Genomic DNA, 17,156 nt, shown 5'->3' with positions numbered 1-17,156 from the left:
GGCTGAAAACATTCTTATGCATAAAACGTCGTGCTATACTTAACCACCTCAAAAATATTCCTGCAAGTTTGACTATAAGAAGCCCCCTTGGAAACCCCTGGTCTCCCGTTGAACCGAACCTCCTATCTCAACATCTCCATGCTAAAACAGATACCATGGGTAACTTTAGGTAGCGTCTGGAATCTTCAGCTGAAGAGCCTTAAAACCTCTCTGTTTTCTACCTCAGACCAAAAGGGGCATTTCGTGACCAGATAGATCACTCTCAGAGATTTATTGTCTTGAAACAATAGGTAGGAGAGGGTATTTTTGTTTTGTTTTGCTCATATGTGTGAGCCAGGGTGGGGGGCAGTGAGGAGGGGGGAGAGAGAATCTCAAGCTGGTTCCACGCCCAGAGCAGAGCTGGAAGCACGGCTGAGATCGTGACCTGAGCCGAAATCAAGAGTCAGTCGCCCAATTGACTGAGCCACCCAGGCGCCCCGTGGAGAGCTTTTGTTTTGACGGAGGGCGCTCCAAGGGGGCCAATCCACTGTGGCCTTCTCTTATTTCTTGTTTGGGTTGCTTTTGAAACTTGGAGTGAGTTTCCATTCTTACCATGTTTTCTTTCAAACATGCCTGCCATGGAGGAGGGGAGGTGGGAGAGAAGTGCTTCAGGGAGCAGAGAGGAGCGTGGTGAGGCTTCGCCTTCAGGGTAACGTTCTGAGAAGCAGCTCCTCCCAGAACGCTGACGTGTGCCCAGCCTCAGTCCTGGGGGGCAGGGGGTGCCCGGGGCCTGTACGGCATGCATGAAAGCTGCCTGGATATTCACCTCAAAGCGTTAGGAGTGTGCTCTGAACATCCATGACTGCCCTAAGTAATCCATTCTCATCCCTGAGCTGGGAGAACAATGCGAGGTGGACAGGAGGCCCACAGGGATGGGTCCATACCTCTGACTTGAACAGGGTTTGCTCAACTACCCATCTGGAGCTGTTACCAAGTATAAGAAAGGAATAAGGGCACCAGCACATCAAAACATAAGCACGTCTAAGCAATACACACAAACGCATGTGATTGCTAACATCCACGAGAGCTATAAAAGGCATATGTGACTTTTAAACAAAATTTACACAAAACTGAGCTGTGAGTATAATCTTGTTCACCTTCTTCATTGGAAACTGGTTATACAGACAACAGGAAAGAATACAAGTGATCCCTAAGAAAACTAACAAAATACTTCATTTCAGAATAATACTTAGTAACAAAAATAGTGTGAGAAAATTAATAGCATTTAAAGTAGACAATGTACAAGGCTTCCGAGTGTTCCCATTTACGCCCCTGTGTGAGCACACCAGGAAAAGGCACGGAGAACACTCCAGAGCTCCTCGTGAAGATGGGCCCGAAGACACGTTACAGGCTCGGGTCCACTCAGCCACGGCCCACGTGCTTCACTCTTGGTTATCTTTGCTTCTGCTTGCTTTTGTCCTTTCCCCTCCACCCCCCTCCCAAATCTTATTTCACAGATTCCCTCACAAGGGAGATTTCCGTTCGAACAATGAAAATTTGGGTTTTCCGCAGGAATGCCCATGACTCTGTGACAGTTGCAAAGTCAGGGTTTCAAAAGGCTTTAGTTACAGGGTTGTTAAATTGGAACAATGTTTGTGTTCCTGAGAAAAGGAAGAAGTGGACTCCTCCCCGAGATATTGGTAGGTTTCCTTCCCTTCTGTTTATTCAGGCAGCAAACTGTGTATTTTGCACTGAGCACCGCAAACCCCAAGGGGAAAAATCCTTTAGGCTTCCACGGTTTCTCTTTTTGAATCCCTCCAAAATACTGAATTGATACAGACTGAAGGAGAAGGTAGTGAGTGGAACTTTCCACGGCGTCCTATGCATGTTTGGTTATAGAATGTTTATAGGACTGATAACTTCAAATTTACAACAAGGAAAAAGAGGAGAACCCTTTACTGGTATTTCTTGTCAGGTTTCTGAGTGAGCACATTTTGAGCCTGCAGAAAATTATGAATTTTTTTTTAAAGTAAGAAGCTCAACAACTTCCAAGCACCCAGAACCAATCTGACTTCACTTTCAGTCTTGATAGATACAAGACATCCTCAGATGAGTTACAAATGTGGTTTTAAAGGGACTTGAGGTTGATGACATGGCTCTCTGCATTCCTGGCATTTATGAAATCAACTTGGGGATTAAGGGAAAAATAGCTATGCCGGGTATTGTATAAAAATGTAACTTTTCTTTAATATCTAGGGACTGGTGAAGCCAGGAACCTCTCTTATTTTACCTTAAACAAATCTATTCTCATGAGAAAGATCATAAACTTTATCTAAAACATCCTTTGCGATGTTTAAGAAAAACAACACTACAGAATAATTTTGACTGATAAGGTCCCTTCCTCCCTCCTACGGCTGTGTGAGCCTGGAAAGAATCAACCATCTCCTGCAGGAGAATGTCACACACACACAGGACAGCATCCAGGCCCTTCCGCCCAGCAGCTGGAGAATAAGCCGGGGGCACCACAGCTGCCCCTCGTAACGTGTATTCATTTTAAACCCGTCAAGCCGCTTATCGGAGAATTCTGGGTTGACTTTGATTTTGTGACCATGAATTCCGTTCGCTGAAGGCGTAGTTGGTTTGTAGAGCTTCATTTTTAATACTGTGAACGTCATGTAGCCAACCAGACACCAAGAGTCTCAATAAATAACGAGCTCTGGTCTCATGCCTCCTTTCTGTTGGAGCATTTGCATTTGTAAATAGATTACATGTCTAGCACCAACGCCCCACCAGGGCAGACCATCTGGACGTGTCTCTCGCATGTTTGGGGATGTTCCTGGAGTTTAACAGAAAGCCACAAAAATGAGCCTAAGAACAGATTGCCAATGGGTTAGTGTGGACGTTGTTACCAGTGAAAAACAGCAGTTTGCTGAGACCCTGGGGGTCACCTGGGGCGGTCAGCCAGGCCCCTCTTGGGACCTTGGCCGCGTGGGTGGGGGTGCCCTCACAAAGGGCTTTCAACCATCCTTTTTTTCTTGGCCTGGAGGAAGAAGATGCGGTTTTCTTCAGGATAAGTGACCTTGCTGAGAGGCATCCTGTAGACGTTGGCATTTTCCGTGGTCAGCAGGAGGAACAGCAGTGTGCCCAGACAGAAGGGCCAGGTGCAGGCCGGCAATCCCGCCTGAAGAGGAAGAGACAGGCCACAGGCTCCTTTGAGATGCTGCCACAGAGCCCCGCCCTTCCTCCCAGTCTCATTCAGCCCCGGGGATGCGACCCTGGGGCGCTGATGCGGACTGTGCCCCCGCCCCCCGAGACCAAGTCTGAGACCCCAGCCAGGCTGCATTTAGCAGGTAAAACATCACCGTCGTGCCTTAGGTGGTCTGTTGCACGTCCACCTTGCACACTTTCCCTCCCTCTCATCCTACACCACATGTGTGAAGATGACCCTGGGCTCCCAGGGGTGTCACCCTGCAAGCCACCAGGGGCTCCCGATCCCTCACCACACCCACAGGGCCGTCTTTGATTCGTTCGGCCCACGGTGACCTCCCTCCTCCTGATTTCCACCCAGGCTAGCCTTGGACTCTCCTGGCTTTCCTTCCTCTTCTTGCAGTTCCTAAACAGACTCTAAGCTCTTTGGGGGGAGGTCATTTCTTGGGGCTGTTCTTGGCAACTCAGGCAGTCCTGAAGGAGAAGGTCAAGGGCAACACAAGGCCAAAAAGGAAGGAGAAAGAGCGGCAGGAGGCACTAAACAGCCCATGATTTTGCCTATTAAATAATTCAGCTAGGACATGGGTCTGAAGACACCTTACGACTGACAGGGAGTTTAAAAAAAGACAAGGGGTATGAAAAACGAATGGCTCAATTAAAAACAAAACCGAAACCATCTGGGTCTGTAGCCAATTATCCTTTTCCTCCCTTTCCTGATTTCTCACCCACTACATGGTGCTGGCTTTCCGTTCAGGTAGAAGGTGTTCTAAAGTCGGTTCCCTGACACTCAGAGTTAGAGTATGAACTTCACAAATAAGTTGTACGACCTAACTTTCACTTCTTTAAATTATGTAATCTGGTATTTTTTTTTTTAGCAAGCCCGGTGTTTATAGTTTGGACTAAAATTTATGATGATATTAGAAGGTGTGTGCAACAGGCCAGTCCAGGAGATGGGAAAGTAGGGACGCCACCCAGCGGGACCTCAGGAGCGTTCCACATCCCTGAAGACGGATCAGTCACGCTGATGATAAAGCCAGATTAAAGCCAACTCACCACAGCCATCATGTGGGACAGGCTGACTCCAAGGTAGGCAGTGAACAGAGCTACAAAAAAAGGGCAACAATGCTTAGCAGGTGCACTTTTCATTAAAAGAAAGACTACCTTCTATAAATCTCCTGGAAAGGAAACTCCCATGTTTCACCAGCTAGCTTAGCACCCTGGCTACAAGTACGAGCTTACAGCTGGCAGCTCTGGGTTCAAATCCAGGCCCCACCACTTTGAAGCTTAATGGCCTCCATTCTAAGCCTCTATTTCCTCACCTGCACAGTAGAGGTAATAGGAATTTCTCACGGGGTTGGTGTCATCATGAAAGGAGATAATACTTGGGTTCAGCACACAGTAAGTAGTCCTCAATAAAGGGAGATTTTCTGTGGTTACTATTTCGTTGCTGTTATTGCTGATGCCTAAGGAAAAGGCCTTCCATGGCAAATAAACTTTCCTGTTATTTTATCTGAGTGTCGTTGAATTAAAATGATAGGGGTGCCTGGGTGGCTCAGTCCATTAAGCGTCTGACACTTGATTTTGGCCCAGGTCATGATCTCAGGACTGGGCGATCGAGCCCTGCTGCGGGCTCCACACTTGGCACGGAGTCTGCTTGAGATTCTCTCTCTCCCTCTCCCTTTGCCCCCTCTCCCTGCCACTCGCTATCTCTAAGATAGATAAAATCTTTAAAAAAATGAAACGTATGAATGTTTCTTGAGGTGGCATGGTTTCTGTGCAGTCACAATATATGCATCTAGGAGTCTCCTATCAATGGTTAGAATTCACAGTTACAAAAAATCATGGTATCAAGAAATAGAAAAATAGCAGAAACTGACCACAAACTTGGGATTTCTCCCCATAATAACATTGTTCCAAATACCATTAAGATTTGCATACAGGCCAGTGAATTCATATACTGTGTTTTTATTCACCCTGAGTGAGCACGAATCTTAAAGGTAATTTGAGTCCATGTGTGACCTTCAGTAAAACAGCACAAACAAAGATCTCACGGACCTAATCATCAGTTGAACAGGGGGCTCAGGGAGGCTCAGGGAAGCTCGGGTTTCACAAAGGCAAGCTGCAGAATGACCTTCCTGCATTGGCTACATGGCCGACCGCCCGGGGCCCCACGGGCTCTGTTAGACAAGCCCACCATCTAGACCTCCAGGGCAGGGGGAAGTCACGTGAGCTGCCATGGGGGCGGGGCGGGAAGTGGGGGGAGGGACTCTGATCCTATTTACTTTACCATAGACTTCCAGCCTTTCATCAGTCTTTGGTCTTTTTATCCTGGTATTTTTGTTCAACAGTGTACCTAATTCTTTCACATCTGAATTGTCTCATGCTAGCCGGAAAGGCTGGTCTTGGAAACAGCCCACGCTTTAAACCCCAGCTCTGCCATTTTATTGTACAACAAATCACTGAACTTCAAACCCCAGCTCTGCCATTTTATTGTACAACAAATCACTGAACTTCGGAATCTAGTGTTGTCGTTTGTAAAAGGGCAACTTGACGGTGCACTTTACAGGGAGGAGATGAATCTCAAATGCAGTCCTGTATTTCCACAACAGCAGCTGTCAACCCATCCCTGTCCCCGGGGTGGGGTGGGGGGACCACAATGCTGCCCTGAGCACAAGTGGGCAGCGGCTTGGGTTGGAAGAGATTCTTTGTTTGGTTTTGATAATTTCTTTCTTTTTTTTCCATTTCCTTCCTTCCTTCCGTCCTTCCGTCCTTCCGTCCCTCACTCATTCAACAAATATTCACTGCCCACAGGTAAGCACCAGGACACTCCGCCCTGCTCTCTTGGGTACCGGCTCTTCTCCGAGACTCCCCTGAGCACCTGAGACCTCGCTGCCATTCCTCTCTGTCTCACACGGTTGCACTTGGAGGGCACAGCGGCCGCCCCAGTCTCTTCCTGCCATGCTGTTTCCAAGTGGCCTGCAATGACAAGCTGCTTTCCTCTCCACAGTAGGAGTGTGGACTAACAGTAGCTGCCCATCAGTTAAGGCTTGCTGAGTGGGACCCCGGGGAAGCCTCCCAGCGGGTGAAAGTCTGCACACCATGGGGTGTAGGTGAGGACTCTGACGGTGCTCTGGAAAGGCCCTGAGTGCCGAGCAGACAGTGTCCATCCCAGCAGACCACCGTGTGCCAGTCCTACTAGGACAACCCAAGCATTAAAAAGAGACAAAAGGTTGGGGCACCTGGGTGGCTCAGTCAGTTAACTCCCTTCTTTTGATTTCAGCTCAGGTCCATGATCTCAGGGGTCGTGAGATCGAGCCCCGCCTTGGGCATTGCGCTGGGCGTGGAGCCTGCTAAGATTCTCTCTCTCCCTCTGCCCCTCCCCATCTCTAAATAAAAAAAATAAATAAAAAGAGAGAAAAATGAGTCTCCAGTTTGCACAGACAAAATAGCAAAATGGAGGCATTCCTGGTGGGCCGTTTGTGGTTTCAAGGCAGGGCAGGTGGCACTGCCAGGCGCTATCCGTTTCCCGCTCGTCTTCCTGATAACACCATCGGAACCGGGGAAAGTGCAACTCTGTAATAAATGTCTGTTACTTATTCACGCTGGCTGGCAGAGTTGGTCTTTCATTTGGCAGGGTCAGGGTGATGTGGGCAAGCTGGAACTTGCTGTGACATTTTCCATGTGACACCTGCTTGGCAAGAGGGGCTGGAGGTCTGCCGCAACACTCTCTGTCCAAAGACGGAGAAGACAGACGGTACCCCGGGGTGGACAAAACAGCCACTCTCTCACGTGGTCTGTGGCGGGGGAAATCCCTGTGGCCTTTGTGGGGGTGAACGCGGTACCTACGAAATTCAAATTGGCGAAGCTAGGATTTGGGCCCCAGGGTCTGGGCTCTCCACTAACTCTGAGCACTGCCTTAACCGTGACGCTATACCTGAGAAGAAATCTAACCTGTCCAGAGGAAGGCAGGCGTGAGGAGCGGAGTCACGGCCCCCAGAGGTGTTCCCATTCGAATCCCCAGAACCTGTGAATATGTTAGCTTAGAAAGCAGAAGGGGCTTAGCAGCTGTGATGAAGTTAGAGGTCTTGAGATGGGGAGATTGGCCTGAATTATCCAAGCGGACCCCACGTAACCACAGTGTCCTTGTAAGAGGGAGCAAAAAAGTTGCCTCAAGGGAGTAGGAGGGAATGTTTTTACTTTCTGCCTTATACTCTTCTGTATTTATTGAATTTTAGTTTTGTACAACAAGCCTGTACGACTCCTATAGCAAAGAAAATAATGAAACTATTCCTGCTTTGAGGAAACCCATCTGCAAACATCTTCGGCTCATCCTTTCCAGTCTGTCGAGACCTCATCAACAGCTCTTGTGTCCAAAACAGTGTCTGCTTGATCTGGAAGGATGTGCTCAGACTGTCCCCGTGCTGGCCCTGACCCCCCCCTCCAGCAACCAGACTTCCTCCTCTCGGTTTTTAGGACGTACAGAGAAGCCACCTTTTCTGGGAGGTGCTTCTCGATGTTTCTGACCTGTGACGCGCCCCCAGACAATCTGGGGGCTGTAGACGCGTCCTTGTTCCACTACCAATATATTCATATGGTCTCCGGTGGGCGTCTCCCACCCACCTGGCTTCGCCCCGACCGGAACGCTGTCCGTGCTCTGCAGCTTCTGGGTCTAATGCCGCTAACCCCTAGCTCTTCCTAGTACCGTCTGGGCTGCTTCTTGAGCGTTTAATGTGCATTTGCTGCTCCTGCCGACACAGACACATTAAGGTATGCGCCTCGAATAAGGGTTTGAAACCTCAGTCTCACAATAAAGCTTCTAACCGGGCCTAGCTCAGGGAGCACATCATCCGTCTTCTCCTTTGCCCTAAGCTTGTGAACAAAGGTGTGGAAATGAGCGAAGAGCTTTGACAGGCTTAGTCAGTGAAACAGCTGTGTACTACAGAGAAATGGGCACAGTGGCCCGTGCGTGGTACGGCCGCAGCACGCTGAGATGCGCGCACCTTGCTACGGCGTCGGAAAAGCCAGGTTGAATGAGGCCTTAGAAATCCTTGGTCCTGCCTCCTGCCCAGTGCAGGAATCCCTTCTAAATCCTGCCTGACATGCGGTCTACTCTATCATTTTTTTATTTAAATTGAGGTACCATGGACATACCATATTATATTAGTTTCAGGTGTACGGCCTAGTGATTCCACCCTTGTCTACAGCGTGAACTGCTCAGCTCGGTAAAGTCTTGTCACCATCTGCCACACACGCAAAATTAATACAACAGTATTGACCATATTTCTCATGCGGTATATGACAGCCCCATGGCTTATTTATTTTATGACTGAAAATTTTTACTTCCCTTTACCCATTTGCACCCCCTTGCCCTCCTCCCCTCTGGCAACCACCAATCTGTTCTCTGTACTTATGAGTCTGGGTTTTGCTTTGTTTTGTTTGTTTTTTAGATTCCACATGGAAGTGCAATCATACGGTATTTGTCTTTCTCTGTTTGACTTATTTCCCTTAACATAATACCCTCAAGGTCCACCCGTGTTGGTGCAAGTTGCAAGATTTCATTCTTTTTTATGGCTGAGTAGTATTCCATTGTGTGTGTGTAAGCCCGTGATCAGCCATAGTAATAGTGGCTTCCATGACTTGGATTGATTCCTCTGGTGATAAACTGACTCTAGACAAATATTTCTATTAGGTTAGGAATAATTTCTTCACATTCCACATTCCTCCCCCCGCATATGCCCTAGCGCAGGTCATTCCTTACACACAACAGATTATTTTAAATACTTTTACTTTGTATTGGATTAGGAATGCCAGAGGCTCTGGGTGACTAAGCCTCCTCTTTACAAGGGCTTGAGAAATCCATTAGCTTTTCAAATCTAAATCACTTGAGCTCTGTTTTTACCTAAAGGCCTGAATGCTGCCACTGGGAAGCAGAGTGGTGAAGTGGGTGTAATTTGAGAGGTTGTTAGCAAATGTGGATTTCAGGCTTGCATTTACCCTAACGGACTGGATGCCCTTCAGCACATCACTTTACCTCTCTGGCCTCAGAACCCCAATAGTAAAGTGAGGGGGGTGGAGTGGAGATCTCCAGAACCTCTTCCAGCTCTGACAGGCTGAGTCTGGCTGGAATACCGGGGTCAGAAGGGATGAACACAGTGGTTCGGAAAATGTGGTCCGCAGAGCAGAGGCATCACCACCATCTGGCCCTTGTTAGAAATGCCAACTCCTCCCCTACCTTGAACGGGATGGGGGGCTTGCGGGCAGACATCTGTGCTTTAACAAGCCTTCCAGGTGATTCTGACACTCCCTGAAGTGTGAGAACAGCTGGATTCATGTGATTCCAAAGGGCCACGTGTAGTCCTGCCTGACTCAGCAGGAGGAATGGCTCTGTATCTAGCCTGAGTCATTTCATTTTAGTTTCTTGGGTCAAACAATTAATATGAAGAAATAGGACAAGTCACGTTTCTACCCCACCCCCAATATACGCATATGGCAAAATGGTTAACACGGCTTAACAGGCTCTCCTGTCCTCACGACAGCCAATGAGGAGGGCACAGCAGAGTTTAACCCTCCCAGGGAGGGGATGCCCCTTGTCCTGCTCACACATGCAGATAGCCGGGGGCCCACACTGGAACCCCAGCCCCGGTGTCACCCATTCCCTTTGTACAGTGTGGACTGATCCCATAGTTATGAGCAACCCTCCCTCCGATGCACGGTACACTCACCACAGGCAAGAGCCAGGATGTGGGTTTGCCAGGTGAGAGCCATGAACATTCCTCCAATTGCAATGCAGGCCAGAGAGCTGTTGAAACCCCAGAGTCCAAGGTAGATGTTCTCGAATGGCGCCGAAACACTGAGTCCTACGAGGTAAGACAGGTGGGGTCAGAGCTGGGGACCAAAGGCAGGACGCTCTGGAAGGAGGCCGGGGGTGGGGGAAGCTACTCCCATTGGTCCCTTGGAAGCAGAGCCCTTAAGAAAGTCTGGAATATGGAAGACAGCTGAGGGGGAGGCGGGCAGCGCAGAACTGCTTGGCTTCTGCTCACCTGCCGCTATGCCCAGTAGCGATCCCATGGCAGCATGCAGGCACAGGAGTGGGGAGGAGAGCAGAAGGGCGCACAGGAAAATGCCGCCCGTCCACGGGTTATCACAGCCGTAGATCTGGCCAACACCCACAGGCAGCGATTTCAGTAACTACAAAGCGATTTGGAAAATGAAGTCATTAACACAACTGGGCAGAAAGCTGCAGGACCCCCCAAGCACATACAATGTAATGTTAGAGTTAGCCCATCTCATCTTTCGAGGTCAGTGTTAACTGATTTTTAAAAGTCTCTTTCTCTTGACAGAGAAATCTCGTTCTGCTGTAGCCCGAGAGATACACCAGCCCTTCCCTGGCGAATGCTGAGCGTGCCTTCTTAGAATTCCTCTTTACTGGGGCACCTGGGAGGCTCAGTTGGTTAAGGGCATACCTTTGGCTCAGGTCATGATCCCAGAGTCCTGGGATTGGGCTCCCTGCTCAGTGGGGAGCCTGCTTCTCCCTCTGTCTACCGCTCTGCCCACTTTGCTCTCTCCCTCTGTCAAATAAATCATCTTAAAAAAAAAAAAAGAATTCCCTTTTACTCAGGGGCTCCCCTGCCTGCATGGACACTTGGCTTTGGTTGCTGATAGGCTCCCAGGTGGTCTCACTGGCCCCCACCTCCCACGGCGAGGATCTACCGTGTCTCCCAGTGAGGACGGCGGGGACCGCAAGTGACATTTCTGTTCCTCTTAACTGTCCGTCAGTTCTCCGGCTAACACGTCAATGCACACCAGGGTCAACGGAAGTATTATTACTCCCGTGCAATTGGGTTGTTGAGGCCAGAGACCCAGAGTTGGGTTATCATATCCACAATTCAGAAGCAATTACCGGCAAGTTCACGAATCAGGACCCTATTTATACTTAACGAGAACATGTAATAATTTGAACCAGAATATCCTTGGCTTCTTCCATTTACCAACAACTGCCAGTTAGTCCACAAAACACAAACTGACATGTGAATGTCACAATTCTACTTTCTGGCTGAGGCCCGACTTCAGCTAATGCACTCACAGAATGGCAGTTTTCGGGAAGGTTCAGGGTTCGATTTAAGCTAGCAAATGATAATTCTTTATAATGGCACTTCTGGTCGACTGGGAGAGGCATAATTAGCCACTCAGGTTCCTTTGTGACCAAGTCCATTTACTGAAAGATGCCTTCTTTGCCCCATGTCATATGCACACCTTTTGAGGGACCTTGAGGAGGCAGTGACTCTGCTATGGGGGACCCTGTTTGGCACGAAGAACTGCCCTCTCCCCCCACAGGTCAGGTGGGATCTAACACGGGCTTCCAAACGCTGCTCCGGTCCCTGCACAGAGCACAGGGCATACTGTGAGGTTGAGTCTATCCTGAGAGGGACCCTGATTCTTCCAGCTCACAGTGGATCTTCAGGTCTACACAAGTTCATTTCCTGTTTGTCTAGACCAGGGAACTTGACACGGGCAAAGACTGCATAGGCAGAACTGACGGCAGAACTATCCCTCAGGTAGCCAGGGAGGCGGGGAGATGGGAAGGGAGGGTGCCGACGTTGGGCTGGTAGCTCAGAGTGAGAAGAACAAGACCCCACTTCCGCAGATCAGCTCCGTCCCGCAGAACTTCCACGGTGGTGGAATATTCCATAGGTGGCTACTGAGCACCTGAAGTGTGGCTGGTGAGGCTAAGAAACTGAAGTTTTAATTTTATTTCATTGTAATGAATTTCACATTTAAATTAAAATAGCCACATGGGGCTAAGAGCTACTATATTGGTCAAGTCAGTTTTAGATAGATCAATTAACACTATAATACTATTTTTCGTGGGTAGCTCAAATAAGCATTTGATTTTCTAAGTTATTCCCAAATGCTCCCATTTATTTTCTGGGCAAGAATGTAAAGAAAAGCCTGTCTGAGCTCCTCACAGGTTTTGATGGCTCAAAAGAGGACAGCAAAATGGGGTTTGTGACCTGATAGCAGGAAAGCCAGCCTTTTGCACATCAAATATGTGCTTTTTGTTTGTCTGTTTTCCTCTGATTTTAAGTGCTCTCTTAGTCAAGAACCTGTCAACAGAGTTATTAAATAATTAAATAAACATCACAGGAAGAGCTGGAATGTGATTTAGGTTAAGCGGGTTTCCAAAAATGGTGACTCCCTCTATGCACACCTGTAAAGAGATACATACAATACATCCAGGATAGTGGTTCTCAAGCCCTGGCCCACATCAGTATTATTTGGGCAGCTTGTTGACACAGGTTCCTCGGCTCCATCCCCAGAGATTATGATCTGGGGAGTCTTAGATGGAGCTTGTATTGGTATTTAAAAACAATGATTCTGATGGCTACCAAAGCTCGAGAACCATGAATTATTGTATATATTCTTTGAGATCTACCAAAAGAAAAAGCAGAATAGAGAGGTTCTTTAATGAGACCTAATAGTAAGCTGCCAGTTCTTTCGATCAGAGGAGGCGGGTCATGGAGGCCTTAACTCCAGGCTGGAGGCCCTTCCTCAAGGGCTGGCCTCCATCCCATCCACCCAAAGAAGAGGCAAGTTTGAAACAGAGTCTTTGATTTCCAAAGGAGCTATACTCTCGACTGGATTTTAAGAAAAGAGGGGGAAACTTTGCATTGAGCAGTCATTTAAAAAAACCCTTTAGAAAAAAGAAAAAAAGAGATAAAAAACCAGACCTTTAACTACAGAGAACAAACTGGTGGTTACCAGAGGGAGATGGGTGGGGGGATGGGGAAAGTAGGTGAAGGGGACTAAGAGTACATGTGTCTTTTTTTTTTTTTAAAGATTTTATTTATTTATTTGACAGAGATAGAGACAGCCAGCGAGAGAGGGAACACAAGCAGGGGGAGTGGGAGAGGATGAAGCAGGCTCCATAGCAGAGGAGCCTGATGTGGGGCTCGATCCCATAACGCTGGGATCACGCCCTGAGCCAAAGGCAGACGCTTAACGACTGTGCCACCCAGGCGCCTCTAAGAGCACATGTGTCTTGATGAGCACTGAGTAATGTATAGAATTGTTGAAACATTATATTGTACACCTGAAACTAATACAACACTGTATGTTAACTATACATCAATAATAATAATAAACAAACCCTTAGAGCCCAAAGCTTCGGAGTAGAGCACATGGTTTAGGGGGCAAGAGGAAGACAGCAAGCCGAGTCTCCGTCACGCTCTGATGCCCAAGAACGATTAAGCCAGAGGACACTGAGTGTCTTCCAGAGTCAGGAAGGAATGCGAGAAGACAGTGTATCTTACCTGCAGGGCACTGAGGTCAGGCCAGGTGACATTGGGAACCGCGGTTATGGGTCTGAACAATTTGCTTGGGAAGAATGGATTGTAATGTCCTGTGGCTGATAGGTACATTGACAACGCCATGTTGAAGGGCAGAGTGAAGACGGGGAGGTCCCATTTGCAGAACAAGGAGTTCAACGTGCTTGAGAAAACTGGACTAATAACAACAACAACCACAGAACAGAACAGAAGAACACGCATGTGACAAGTCAGTTGACAAACTGAATCTCTATACTGAGGAGAGGCTTTGTTTCATGGGCAAAATGCTAACGTGCTGTTGTTTCAGCAAACTTTTCACAGGGGGACAAAGAAAGAAAACCAAAAAACCAAACTGAAACAAAAAACCAAACACATGTGGAATAAATCCTGTCAGAGAATAATTCTTACATTAAGTCAAAAATCAACTCTTAGCTTATTTGGCTTTTGAAAAATTATACTCTGGTTGCTCACAGAGACTTATGAAATCTAGGTTTTAGAAATATTTTTGAAGTATTTCAGACATGAAGTAAAACACTATCCACACAGAGCCCCCTGTGTGACCTACTTGATCCTAAGCCCCTCCCTCCCCACCAGAGGCAACCACCATCTTGAATTTCTATATCATCTTCATGAGTCTTTAGTATATCTGTTTTTGAAAAAAAGAAACAATTATCCAAGGGAGGATGTAAGGTGGTGTGGGCTGGAGGAAAAAGATCTTAAACTCGGGGTGGGAAGGGGAGGGGAGGAGCCGCTTTAAGTCAGGAGCAGTTGGTGAACTGTGTGACCTTTGGCAAGGAACTCCTCCTCCATTTCCTTGTCTGTAACCTGGGGGACTGGATTAGATTAGATTAAATTAGATAGTCTCTGCGCCCCTTTTGTGCTCTCACTTGTTGGCCCATCACTAAGGTCAGAACTCCAGATTTTGGGGGGGGTGTGGGAGTCCCTGCACGTGACCCACCTCCTTTCCTTGAGCCTGTTCTTCAGAAATGGTCGGAAATTACTTCCTGCACAGATAGGCTCTGCCCGCAGACTGTCTGTGGGTGCCAGGGTGGGTGGCCCTGTAGACACTACCCAGGGTGGGCTACACTACTCCTTCGTGTGGATACTCGTGCTTTATATTCCAAATGTGCCACAGTAAGAAGGAAACGTATGCTTCCAAAAAACAAACAAAAAGGACTTAAGGAACGTATTTGAAGGATTTAGGGTTAAAAAAAAAAGGAATTGAATTCAGTAAAGAAATTCTTTGAAGGCAGCAGTGGCAGGTGGGTAAGGAGAGTTCGTGTAGGCACATACGGTGGTTCTCAAACTGTAGCCCCTGGATCAGCCCCATCACCTGGGAACTAGTTAGAAATGCAAATTCTTAGACTTCATCCCCATCCCAGACGGACTGAATCAGGAGGCCTGGGGAGGGGAGCAGCAGGCTGTGTTTTCACAAGCTCTGCACACCACGCTTGAGGACCACTGATGGAGGGCGTGGTTCTCAAATTTGGTTGTACTTTAGAAACCCCTGGGAGCCTTTAAAACTCTCAGTGCCCTGGCAACACCCCAGACTAATTACATCAGGATCTTGGGGGATGGGGGGGACGAGGTGTGTGTTAAGGGTCACATGCATCGGTGTGTTTGATGCTTCCTGTTTCCAAGAGACATAACCTGACTCTAATTTAAAAAATCATTTTTCTAAAAATTGTTATACATATGTGGCATAAAATTGACATTTTAACCATTTTAAAGTCTGCAGTTCACTTGCATTCAGTTCTTTTGCTTTGTTGTATAACCATCACTGCCGTTCATTCCTGGAACATTTTTCATCTTGCAAAACTGAAACTCTGTATCCATTAAACAGTAACTCCCCATTCCCTCCTCCCCCCATACATTTTATTTTTAAAGGCATTTTGAAAACCAGGTGCAACTTACCAAGTCATGGACATAGCAGACACAGGGAATAACAGCCACCAGAAATAGTTGCCCTTGTCTGAAAAGACAGCCATGAGGATTCCCAGCAGCGTGGCATTGTAACCCTGGAGTCCCGCGGCGATCGCCGACCTGCGGGGGAGAGGCACAGCGCGGACACATCGGGGTGGACGTTGACTGGACTTGCACGTAAATGATACTTGTAACTTTCAGATCATATTCACATTAAAAAATGAGATTTAGAAATGTATTTCAAAGGCTGTAAAAGCCAACACTATTAAAATCGTGAAAAAAAAGAAATATACATAGATAAGGATAAAACACAAACGTGCATCTAAAACAACCCCCCACGGAGGTGTCCTAGCAAGACAGGATCCCAGCAGCCAGGGGCAGAAAGGGAAATGAGCGAGGTGCTTGTTTGCGTCCTGTAGCCTTTCCTTCAGAAAGTTGCTTCTTCTTTGTCACTAGGGGCCTTTGATGTGAACAGAGCTCCTCCATGAAACTTGGTGAGAGATGTAAGATTGTCCAACTGTAAACTCACTTTCGTAGTGTTAGTGACCTTAAAAACATGGATCTTCCAACTTAGCATACATGTTCATTTTCCTGTGCTTCCATTTTGCGGCCTCCAAATACACATTTCCAAGTTATTGCAAAGAAAAACAGTTACTTCTCCTGGGCAGAGCGTTCCATCTTTGTGCGTATTTAACACCCGATTCATTCTTGGGTTCCTTTTTGCTTCTCAGCATTTAACCTCACTTCTGAAGGTTGCCTATTGTCTTCCTTAACTCATCTTTTGGGACATGTAGGAAATGATGGGATTTTTGCTGGTTTAACCCTGGAAGTGATACTCTCTTCTAGAATTTGGGAATGTACATGAGGACAGTGGACAGCTAGGCAAAGACGCATCTTTGCAACAAGGGACTTGCCGATTTAATGCTTGACGGCCGTTGTTTTGATGGCACGTCTGCAAGTTGTGGAATGCCATAGTTAAAACAACACAAGATGTGTATTCACTTAAAACAGGACTGCTATTTTAATGCGGTCCTTTAGGACGGAGGAAAGTAAAAGAGATTTGAAAACCAACACATGTAAATATGGCTTGCCTTCTAAATAATACCTGATAAGGAAAATGGGTCATTTTCCACTGGAACAAAAGAGTGAAGGGATATTGAATATGGCACAATCCTGGACCACCGTCCAAACTGGAGGCACTGTTTCCTGATGTGCATTGGAAAAGGATGTAACCTAACCTATGCAGAGCAAATCAGGCCCTTTGGACCTGATGGGAAAGTAGAACATTTTCGCATTCTGTCTCTGAGAAGCTCCTTAGGTAATTTACAGTAAATGGTACAAGAGCTGAGTTGTGTAATGACCACCCACTGGTGCTCACATGTTGACCCTGGACTCCTACAAAACCAGCAGCCTCCCCGACGACACTAGGAAGTCAGGAGCTGTCTAATCTCATGGTGCGAGTCCGCTTGTCACTTCCTCAATGACAGATCAATTTACAAAGTACGTGCTATTTTTAACGCAACACATAGTTCAGAAGACACGCCAACGCTTCTTTTTTTTTTTTAATGATTTTTTATTATATTATGTTAGTCACCATACAGTACATCCCCGGATTCCGATGTAAAGTTCGATGCTTCATTAGTTGCGTATAACACCCAGTGCACCATGCAATACGTGCCCTCCTTACTACCCATCACCAGTCTATCCCATTCCCCCACCCCC

At 47.3% G+C, this 17,156-nt stretch overlaps 1 protein-coding gene across 4 annotated transcripts in view; it reads right to left on the bottom strand.

Annotated features, from left to right (window-relative positions):
- Nucleotides 1-1,115: 1,115 nt before the first annotated feature.
- Nucleotides 1,116-17,156, bottom strand: part of SLC14A1 (solute carrier family 14 member 1 (Kidd blood group)) — a 137,513-nt gene continuing 121,472 nt past the window's right edge. For all 4 annotated transcript variants that reach the window (XM_034642538.1, XM_011223498.3, XM_019798448.2 and 1 more), the window contains 6 exons: nucleotides 15,426-15,554; nucleotides 13,497-13,689; nucleotides 10,227-10,374; nucleotides 9,909-10,043; nucleotides 4,240-4,289; nucleotides 1,116-3,160 (listed from right to left, as the gene is read on the bottom strand). In XM_034642538.1, the coding sequence (XP_034498429.1) occupies nucleotides 2,984-3,160; nucleotides 4,240-4,289; nucleotides 9,909-10,043; nucleotides 10,227-10,374; nucleotides 13,497-13,689; nucleotides 15,426-15,554 (832 nt within the window). In that variant the 3' untranslated portion in view covers nucleotides 1,116-2,983. The remainder of the gene's footprint in view (nucleotides 3,161-4,239; nucleotides 4,290-9,908; nucleotides 10,044-10,226; nucleotides 10,375-13,496; nucleotides 13,690-15,425; nucleotides 15,555-17,156) is intronic.

This window comes from Ailuropoda melanoleuca, chromosome 14, assembly GCF_002007445.2.
Source record: "Ailuropoda melanoleuca isolate Jingjing chromosome 14, ASM200744v2, whole genome shotgun sequence".
Lineage (NCBI taxonomy): Eukaryota > Metazoa > Chordata > Mammalia > Carnivora > Ursidae > Ailuropoda > Ailuropoda melanoleuca.
Note: the sequence above shows the minus strand (reverse complement) of the source record. Positions and strands in the feature narration are given on the sequence as shown.